Here is a 10,953-nt window from a genome sequence, read left to right as displayed (position 1 = left end):
GTCCCCACACACTGCTCCCTGGGTTTGTTCCCAAACCATGGCTGCCCACTGCTCACTCTCAGGGTGATGGTTAAAAGCAGAGGACACATTTCACTGTGTGCACTGGGTGCTGTGCTGTGTCACATGTGACAACTAATCACCCTCACTTCACTTTTAAAAGTGAAATGATTATCATTGTGAAACACTGCAGCACAGGGCATTATGCAGAGAACAAAAAGTTTAATGCTGGATGTCCTTCCAGGTGCAACCTTACCCATTTACCTGAGCTTGGGCCCTGCAGCAAGTCATACACTGTCATGTGCTTCCCTAGCGGCTGAGTTCTGACTAAAAACAAGTACATTTTCTCTCATTTCAGAGACCTTTACTTTTTTTTCTACATTTACAGAATTTATCAGACAGTGTTCTGTGTTCATAGGTGAGTGTAAAACCCACTGGGCAGCTCACATGACGGAGAATTGCATGGCTTGGTTCTCCAAATGTGGTAAAAACAGTAATGTCCTCACTAAATAATGTGCTTCACACTCGGAAACAAAGCCGGCGCTGGTGGAAAGTGCTTTTAAACAGAAAAAAGCGGCGAGAGCGGCCATTACAACCCAGAAGCACAACAACAACAACAACAACAACAACATGGGAAGTCCGACACGGAGGCCCGCCCACCCGTCGTCACGTGCTCTGACGTCACCGGGCTAAGCCCCGCCCACTCGCCACCCCGCTCCCTGCGTGACCGGCCGACGCCTTTCGCCGCCGGACAGACTGACGGACGGACAGAAGATACTAGGTAGGGATTTCATCCACATCCAACTCAGAATTCGATACACCTTTATCCGAATTAAACCTCTTAACTTTTTTTTTCAGTTCGGTTTTGTCATTTCTTGGAAACCTTTTTTTTGTCGGCGGCGGATTAAAAAAGTTTTGTGTCGTGCCGAGTACGTGAAGAGTAGTAGTGACAGGAGGTACCGAGGCCGAGACAGACCCACTTTTATTCCACCTTCACACCCGGCGTGACGGGACGCAGCGACGCGAGGACCGTTACTTCACTGAGTCGGGTTTCCACGCAGGCCGAGTCCAGGGTGTAATTACGAGATGTCCCACCGGCGTGTTATTCTGTCGCATCGAGATGTGCACACTTTTACTGCGGGCAGTGGTGGCCTAGTGGTTAAGGAAGCGGCCCTGTAATCAGAGGGTTGCCGGTTCGAATCCCGATCTGCCAAGGTGCCACTGAGGTGCCACTGAGCAAAGCACCGTCCCCACACACTGCTCCCCGGGCGCCTGTCATGGTGCCCACTGCTCACTCAGGGTGATGGTTAAATACAGAGGACACATTTCACTGTGTGCACCGTGTGCTGTGCTGCTGTGACAATCACTTCATTTTCACTTCCTCTGCAGCGTCATTTAACTCCGTGCGTGTAGGAGCTGGAACAGGTCCTGTTCGTTTTGCACCGCAGTGAACTGGTATTCACTCCAGTCTTTGCCTCTTGGCGTGTGCCGTCATGTAGCACGTGACCTCTGGCGACTGTGTGATGATGACCGCCGTCTAAGGACAATAATGCCATCATACACACACACACACACACACACTGTACACTAGAGGAATACCACTGGGGCAGTGGTAACTGCTTTCACTGCCCCCATCATGGCTGCCCACTGATCACCAAGGGTGATGGTTCAATGCAGAGGACACGTTTCGTTGTGCGCACCGTGTGCCTTCACACTTTACATGAGGTGGAGTAGCAACCACCTCACACAGCACAGTGTTTCTGATGCAACATCTTCTGGTGGGATGCAGTAGACCCACAATCAGTTGCGAGGAGAGTTCATTGACAGAAGCTGGTGACAAGTTGTGTTGGTTTTTGTGTGTGTGCGTGTGGGTTCCTCTGGTCAGTACTACTGAGATCACATCGTCTGCTCTTTGTAGATATGTGGGCAGGAAGACTTGGAGTCTTTACCCTTCAACTCTCCTGCAACGTACTGAATATCACTCCATCACCCCCCAATGATCCAAGCAGTTTATTTTTATATATGAACATGTGTTGATGCGTTTGTAAAGTAATGTGCAAGGAATGTGGAGGTGGGCACCATGACTTGGTAGTGCCAAAATACCATTTTACCAAGAAACACTGTCAGAGGTAACCACACAGGCGCCTGTCTTGCTCCGTGTGGACTGACCCCCAACACGTCAGCTCAGTGATGTGATTGGCTCTCAAGCGAATGGTCAGAGCTCGGTCATGTGACCCCATCGGCCAATGGCTGGGGAGAACGAGGGAAATTTGCTGCAGTGTGCTGGAAGTGGTCACTGACCCGCGGTGCTATGTTAGTGGCTGTGAATGGAATGTTTCCAGGTCAGTTTAGGGCCACGCAGGGGGCATGGTTGGAGCCCCTTTCTGTCAGAAATAGTATTTGATCTGCACATAGCACAGTGAACCAAAAATGTGCTTTCGGAACTGTTCCGCACACATGGGTCGAATATTATCGCGTTCACAAACTGAAAGTTTCATGAAGGAATTCCCGAATATCTCTGCACACATTTACTTTAGATCGTTTTATTTACATTTTTACATCGAATGATTCAGATTATTAATGGTTTTAAATCATCACCTGTGGATTCTTACCTTTTTATGGCCACCATATTTCTTTCATTCCTTGGCCACTTAAGGTAACACAAGCTATGGACAATTTGAGCCTCGTAGGCATATTCATTTCATCCAGATCTTTATTGCTTTCCTTCATTAGAAAATGTCTTCCTAAATTAGACTGGGAGGATTGACGACTTTACTACACTGTAATAGGGTTATTGCTGCGCACTAAAACTGTTTCAAAGTCTGAAACGTCTGTCATATGGTTGAAAAGCATTCAGATATATTAATACACTGATATAAATGAGAATAGTTATAATGGACATGTAATGGACAACTGAGGTCCAGTTATGAAAATAGCTTAAATATTTGAATGAACATTTGAATGACCCTTTATTGCTGTTGCAATACACCATGTCACTTAAAAAACCCGACCGTACATATATACAAACATCACATTATAGGGGGAAGACAGGGGACGTAGGAAGAAAAGAGAAAAACAGAATTGCATGAGGAGAGAGGAGGAGAATAAAAAAAAAACCTCAGCAACATAAGCACATGGTCACCACACCTTACAACAGGGGAGGGGAATGGGAGGTGGAGGTAGTCCGGCCCTGCAGCCACAGTGGCGCTTGAGACACAGTCCCAACCAGGATGTGCTGAAAGGTCTTCTCTACACAAGTTTTTTTGTATGCTAATTGTGCTTTTAGCGACTCTGAAGGATCCATCCATTCATTCACCCATTTCAGGTAAACCCACACATATGTTCACCCAACCACACAGGTTCAAACCCCACCTACTACCACTGTGTCTCTGAGAAAGACACTTAACCCTGAGTGTCTCCAGGGGGACTGTCCCTGTAACTACTGACTGTAGGTCACTCTGGATAAGGGCGTCTGATGAATACCATTAATGTAAATGTAACATTAGAAATGTACCACTAGCATTCTGCTAAGCAACATAGGAAAGGATAAATGTAATGTGTCTACAACAAAAGATCTGTCTTGGCTCATCATGGGGGAATATGTAAAGCTCATGGTTGGAGAATTATCTTCTTTAGTAGTTTAAACTGTGACTTAGTATTACCTGCAATTTATACTGAACACACATGCACGGTACAAATATCCTGGAAGCATGAAATGGCTTTGATCAGTGTAATACATAGAAAAACTGTGGAAAAAAGACAGAGCACTCCAGCTTCCGGTGTAAAACTGCGTGCCAGTGTGTTGAAACCGATTCCTTCCTGTCTGAGGAGATGCACACAGTGATTGCCCAACATTCTTACATGTTAACGCATAATCGCAGTTCTCCTTTATAATAGCTACTAGTGCATTTTAGTGCATACTAGTGCATATTATTACTATTGTGGAAATAGTATTAATATGTATATATAATTGGTATATTAATTATACCTATAGTGATGCTTGAATTAATTTATGGTTAAAAAAAAAAGTTAGTACTTTCATAAAGCTGAATGACTGAAGGGCTGAAATGATGAAAACAATATACTACATTTTTGAGTTTCAGTATTAGAGTGCAGGCCTGTTGAACTTAAACTGCTTCTCTTTGTAGTTTATACAACCAACACAGTTTCAGTTGCTTTTAATAGCAAGTATTCCAAAGTAGATAGACAAACGGGCTAAATTATCCAGGAGAAAATAGCAGGACATTAAATTATAAAATTGTTTCACATTTCAAACTGAAGCATATTGAGTAAATCAAGTTGGCTGTGTTCTCTGAATTATTTTATTTGCATGAACTCCTACTTTTATAGGTTACCTCAGTCAAACGAAGGAAGGTAATGTAATGATAAGGACAATTTGTTGACCTGACATTTCGATTCGGTGTTTTATTGTGTGTAATTTGAGGTAATGGTCGAGCGAGTTCCTCCCTGACCGTATCACATGCTGATGTTACTGTAAAACCTGCTGCGGTTCAGAGAGCAGCCAAGGCAGGCCCAAACCTCCGGAACGGTCAGCTGCGCCCCAGAACCTCTCCCCACTGTCCGGGGAAGAGAAGAGAAGAGAAGAGCCTGCTGTTCAGGGGTGACTGAGACCAGGATCTGAGATCTGAGCTAAAGGTCAATGATGGGAAAACAATAATGAAAGCAGTGGGAGGAGAAGGGTGGAGAAGAGTTGGCCAGTCTACTCCCCTCTACACTGTTCCACCACACCTCTCGGGAAAATGGAAGCAAAGTGAAAAGATGGTGTCAGTTTCAGATGTCTGATCCTTTCAAATAGCATCCTGTCATGGCTCTAGTTTACCACCTTGTTGTCCGTTTTCAGAACCCGTCTATCCGGTTCAGGGTGGAGGGGTGCTGGTGCTGATCCCAGCAGTGGACTGGTCCCCTGTGTGTTGCTCCAGGAGGTTGATGAATTAGGAACTTTTATGTAGAAGACAAATGGAAATGGATTCATGTATTGCATTACTTTATAATGAGATATAATGTACATTTACATTTATGGCATTTGGCAGACGCCCTCATCCAGAGCAACTTACAACGTGCTTTCGTGAACTGATTCACTAGGACTCAAACCTTGAATACAATCATTTGTTCACTCTGTTGTAGTTTTTCCTTGCATAAGTCAGACTAAAGAAAGTTTCAAATTAGTCTGAGTATTCTCTAATATAATAATATAATGTTATGTATATTTGATATTGTGATGCTGAAGCAAACTTAGATCTAAACTGTACACCCTATAAGTATAGACAGAGAGAAAAGGGACACCATGGACTAGATTCATTCACTTCAAGTCATTGTGTCATAGCTATTGTCATTGTGATACACAGAACAGCACACACGACGAAATGTGTCCTCTGTTTTTAACCATCACCCTTACTGAGCAGTGGACACCATGACAGGCACTCGGGGAGCAGTGTGTGGGGAGGGTACGTTGTTCAAAGGAACCTCAGTGGCACCTTGGTGGATCGGGATTCGAACCGGCAACCTTCTGATTTTGGGGCCGCTTCCTTAAACGCGACGCCACCACATGGCCATCTGGTCTAATTCAGCATAACATCACAATCCTCAGGGCTCTGTGGTTCAGAAACAGAATTAGGTCCATGTTGTATTCTAAACCAATCAGAGATCATGAAGGGCGGGGCCTGCCTCTGATTGGCTGTGGGCCAGACATTGCTGTACCTCTGAAAGTGCGTGTGCTGTGATCAGACAGAGAGCGGTAAGTAGAACTTGAATAAAAGTTAAACCCATGTACAGCTTTTTAAAGCCCAAACCTGACATTATTCTGGTGGCAGATGCCAACATGCTTCACACGCATTTACGAGACATTTATACAGTCCAGAACGTTATCACTAGAAGATAAAATTATAGATATTAAATGCTGAACGAGCACAATGCATCTATAAATCACATTGCATGCAGTGATAAATGCGGTGGCCAAGTGTCCCCACTGTCTTTCAGCAACAGGCAGCGGCAAACAAAACTCACGCCCTTTAAACACTTTTTATTTAGAATTTCTTTTTATTTGATCTATATGTAGAGCAGTTTAAAAAGAAAAATGTGGTGCTGGTGCAACTAAGAAAAAAAAGTTGAGGCGCAGCAGTACCAACATGACCCCTTCTGCTGGACCTGCAACAACATGAAAAGCACTTCAGGGTTATGGGTCAGCGACGCTCATCTTTATCCATTTTACCGTTGAACTCATCACTCCTCCCCCTATTTTCTCTGCGATATTTACCCTCCCCAATCCGTCTCTGTCTCATTTCAGAATGCTGGCATGGTTGAGTGAGACATTTTGGCAAGAGCGGCTGTGGTTCCCGGAGGGCTTGGGATGGGAGGACCTGGAGGACAGAGATGGGCGCGTTTACGCCAAGGCCCAGGACCTGTGGGTGGCTTTGCCTCTAGCGCTGGGATTCCTCGCCATCCGGCAAATCTTCGAAAGGTTCATCTTCTTTGTGTTATTCTCCTACGTTCCGGTCGCTTTGTTCTGATCGCCTCCTTAGCTTCCGTCTCATCCTTTTGACAATTCCCATGTTTTTCATTCTACTGTTAACCATTTCAGGACAATTGCCACCCCGCTTGCGTCTCTGTTGGGACTGAAAGAGATAGTAAGACTAGAAGCAGCTCCCAACCCAACGCTGGAGTCCTTCTACTGTAAAACCAGCAAATGGCCTGCACAGGTAGCCCGTACTGTACGCCAGACTGGCGGTTATTCCAGTATCCCAACCCCCTCTCTCTCTCTCTCTCTCTCTCTCTCTCTGTATGCAGGGTTCCGTAGACTCATTATGTAAATCAGTTGGATACACAGAGCGGCAGGTCCAGAGGTGGTTCAGGCGACGAAGGAACCAGGACCGACCAAACCTCCTGAAGAAGTTTCGGGAAGCAAGGTAGTCAAATGTTTTCAGAATATTTCATTAAGAGGGCTGTAGACTGGTTAACTCAGCGATGCCTGGACAGACACCAGATACGGAGAAGTTGCTGACAATGCCCTGAGCATGACCTCCGTTCCAGCCCAGACTGAACCGTGGGAAAATGTCAAACAGCACAAAAATTGATGTTATGCCAAACACTCGAAATGCTGCATAAGCAAGTCAGGTAATAATGTGCCATTTTAATTCAGGTTTAGCTGCTTTTGCAGAAAAATAGCTGTATCATAAGGTCAAAGTATACCCGTGTACAGGGCAGATAAGGCATTTGGTGACTATGGCAACAAGATTTATACATCGCCTATAGTGTATGCAGAGGGGAGATGTTACAGTGCAACCCGGCCTCTTCAGAGAAACCAGAAAGAACCTCTCTGTATTTGATAGTATCACTTGTATTGTACTGTAACATGGTCTGTGTGTGTGTGTGTGTGTGTGTGTGTTTTGCTACCCTGAATCAGTCCATTGTTCCTCTGTAGACAACAGAGTCACTGTCATCACATTCTTTTGCTTCCCGTGTTTCTGTCCCACTCTCAGTTTTTCCTCCAGCCTCCTTTTGCGTCACTTGTACATTCAGAAGATGCTGCTGAGTTTAAGTTTGAAGAAATTACAATAAGTTATCAAATAGGTTTTCTGCCAATACATTTATAAATTATGGGAATATTTTAGGTCAGTCAGCTGTTTGGATGCCTACCGATGAAAAAACATGAGCCCAGCCCTTATTGTGATTATCTGTGTAATTGCTCATACATGTTTTGTACAGGTTCTTATTTTATTAATATACATATTATTATAATTAAAATATGTGTGTAATGTTTTGCAGTTGGAGGTTTACTTGTTACCTTTTTGCTTTTATTGCTGGCCTTGCTGCCCTCATCGATGTGAGTTCTGCCTTCGCTGTCCCACATTCACAGGCCAAATAGACATTTTTTCTGATGTTATCTTACTGCTTGTAATATATTTCACATGTGCTGCATTAAAAAATTAAAATGAACTGATTCTTTAAAACACTTTCAGAAGCCCTGGTTGTATGACCTTGAGGAGATGTGGAAGGGGTTCCCAACTTTAGTGAGTTATTCAGCTCTTTGACTTTAAGATCAAATTGTTTTGTAGATGACATCCATGACCTAAATGACATTTCCCCCCCAGACTGTGCTGCCCTCGCAGTATTGGTACTACATGTTAGAGTTGAGTTTCTATGCTTCACTCCTTTTCAGTGTGGCATCAGATGTCAAGCGTAAAGTAAGTCCCACGTGCCCCCAAAGCACCAATCAGATATCTCCCACACAATGTTTTTAGGTTTGGGCATTATAATAAGCATAAATATTCAAAAATTATTCACGTTACACATATGAATGAGTGTGTTAATTGTGTTTGATTTTGTCTTGGCTACCTGCTTGTCTTCTCACCATCAAAACAGGACTTCAGAGAACAGATAGTTCACCACGTGGCCACTATAATGCTGATCAGCTTCTCCTGGTGTGTGAACTACATCAGAGCAGGAACTCTGATTATGTTCCTGCATGACTCAGCCGACTACCTCCTGGAGGTACACACACACACACACACACACACACACACACAAAAAAAAAACATTTCAATCCAGAATGGAAGAAAAGCTGCATGGTTGTTACCCTGTTTTATAGCATATTCCAGCACACAGCGGTAGACTTTGCCACCTGGTGGTGAATATAGGACAGCGTATGAGCAAGAAAATGCCATGTCCCCCCATCCTCTCTGTCTTTGTCTGCTGAGGGGACTGATAACCTCTCTGTCTGTCCGTCCCAGTCAGCAAAGATGTTTAACTACGCCGGGTGGAAGAAAACATGCAACTACATCTTCATCGTCTTTGCTGCAATCTTCATTGTTAGCCGCCTTGTCATCTTCCCATTTTGGTGAGGGCACTGATTGATAAATGACATACACGATACAGCAGGCATTTTCCTGCCATGTTAACAATGCTTCATGCTATGTTTTCAGGATTCTGTACTGTACATGGGTGTATCCTGTGACAATCTATCCTCCATTCTTTGGTTATTATTTCTTTAATGGGTTGTTGATGGTCCTCCAGTGCCTGCACATCTTCTGGGCCATTCTCATCGTTCGCATGGCATTCCGATTCCTCACCAGCAATGTATGTAAGCTCTCCCTGGATCAGTGATACCACTGCAAAATCGTGCCAGACTGAGAGTCCTAGCATACAAAAGTAATAATGAACGCTGATTAATTTTTCTCAAAAAGCTTGGCAATGGTTATGAAATTCAGTCAGTCATAGTTTTCTTCACTGCGTTCTTCTTCTCGTCTTATTCTTATTACACTCCTCATGAATAATGAGATACTCCTCCTTTTCTCTTTTACTACAGGAGACAGTAGAGGACGAGAGGAGCGATAAAGAAGAGACTGATGACTCAGCAGAGGAGGAAGAGGGAGACTTGAAGAAAAATGGCCCAGTTCAGAATGGCCATGTCACCCATAATAACAACCACTGCAAGACAGAATGATGGCTATCAAGGACAGAAGTGTGCAAGACTGCATGAAGAACACATTCCCCCTGAGCAGTGTGAAAATAGGGGGTGAAGGAGGAGGTGGAGGACACTCCAACAAACACAAGTGCTTGTGCACAGACATAAACCAATACATAAATAACACATACAAAGCATGTCAAGCTAATAACACTCTATGTCACTACAAATACACAAGCCTGCTGAGACCCAGATCTTGGCAGTAGGAACCAATCTTTGCATATTATTACAGTACAAGCAGAATATAAAATTGAGTTCATATCATATCATTATATGGTTCAGCAAAGATCAAGGTCTCGCGAATCCATGTGGAACAATATCTGATGAACTGGTGCTATGTCAGCATGGAGGTTCAGTGATCTTGAGAATATTGCACTCTACTGTCCATGGGTCATGTTAGTTTTAAGTTGCTTGTTTTGGACAGTATATAGTATGAGAGCTTGCAAAATAGCCACGACTGGGGAATATGGAGGCAAACCAAGGGGACCATTTTATCCTATTGTTGTCTAAGACGATAAAGATCTAAAGAAGCCAACCTATTTCTCTGATGGTGGAAAAACGAATTTGAATATCTCCAGCCATCCCTGTGGAAACCAGGTTGCATTTTGCAAATTACAGAATGTTAATTGGAGTGAGTTAGAACACATTTCTGTAACCACAGGGCTATAAGTCTCCCACGGCTCACTGAGATGGCTCCACAGAGCCATCCCATTTGTTTTTGTGCACCCCATTTGTAAGGTGTGCTAATAACCAGCTGAACATTTCCTGTGTGTGTTGGAATCACACGCACATATATATATATATATAGCTTTATCTTAATCTCTAATTGACAATTTCAATATTGTTTAAAGTGAAAGTGAAAGTGTTGATGAAACAACAAGGATAGTAGTTACAGAATTCCTATGATATATGGTCCATAAAATTGATCCTGCAAGCACAAACAACAGTCAGTATCTTTACCCAATATCTGTCATACAGAGCCCATTTACATCATGGTTCAAACATTTTCTCAGGAGTTTTGGCCACGTTGGTGAAATCCAGCACGCTATTGTTTATGAAACACGTTTACATTTGAAGTCAATTACTTTATTTTGACAATTCAGTCAAAGAAACCATATTACTACAGGAATTTGTTGTCTTAGACGTGTCTTCACTGTAAAATTGGGGGAGCACCTATTTTTCTCATCAAAGCAGCTATTATTTATCTCCTATCTTTTTTGTATTATCTGCTTGTTAATTTAAATTCAACCAAAGTTTATATTGTTTTTCAGAATGTTGTTGAAATTACTTTCCACGGTTTCATGAACTCAAGAACTCTTTTACTAAGTGCCTAAAGAGCAAACTCCAAATTACAATGACTCTGCTATTTGTGTGTTTTATTGTGCAAAAATATCATGATTAATGAGCAAAAACAATAATAAACTGACATTCTGATATTCACACCAAAAAATGGAACATTTAGTAAGCTGACCTCA

The 10,953-nt window shown here is 43.1% G+C and overlaps 1 protein-coding gene across 4 annotated transcripts; it reads left to right on the top strand.

The window, feature by feature from the left end:
- The first annotated feature begins 713 nt into the window (after positions 1-713).
- LOC114791144 (ceramide synthase 2-like) lies at positions 714-10,928 on the top strand. 4 transcript variants are annotated; one of them, XM_028981715.1, is made up of 11 exons: positions 714-778; positions 6,302-6,475; positions 6,596-6,713; positions 6,802-6,920; positions 7,780-7,837; positions 7,974-8,024; positions 8,106-8,198; positions 8,377-8,505; positions 8,745-8,851; positions 9,028-9,094; positions 9,320-10,928. In XM_028981715.1, the coding sequence occupies exons 2-11, from the start codon at positions 6,303-6,305 to the stop codon at positions 9,455-9,457; spliced, it is 1,053 nt and encodes a 350-aa protein (XP_028837548.1). In that variant the 5' UTR covers positions 714-778; position 6,302; the 3' UTR covers positions 9,458-10,928. The 4 variants fall into 4 exon arrangements, with proteins under 4 accessions (XP_028837548.1, XP_028837547.1, XP_028837550.1 ...); XM_028981714.1 differs by having other exon boundaries at positions 8,937-9,090; XM_028981717.1 differs by having other exon boundaries at positions 9,028-9,090; positions 9,320-9,457.
- Positions 10,929-10,953: the final 25 nt, after the last annotated feature.

Source organism: Denticeps clupeoides, chromosome 5 (assembly GCF_900700375.1).
Source record: "Denticeps clupeoides chromosome 5, fDenClu1.1, whole genome shotgun sequence".
NCBI classification, from domain to species: Eukaryota; Metazoa; Chordata; class Actinopteri; order Clupeiformes; family Denticipitidae; genus Denticeps; species Denticeps clupeoides.
The sequence above is the reverse complement of the archived record's forward strand: the minus strand, read 5'-3'. Positions and strand labels throughout refer to the sequence as shown.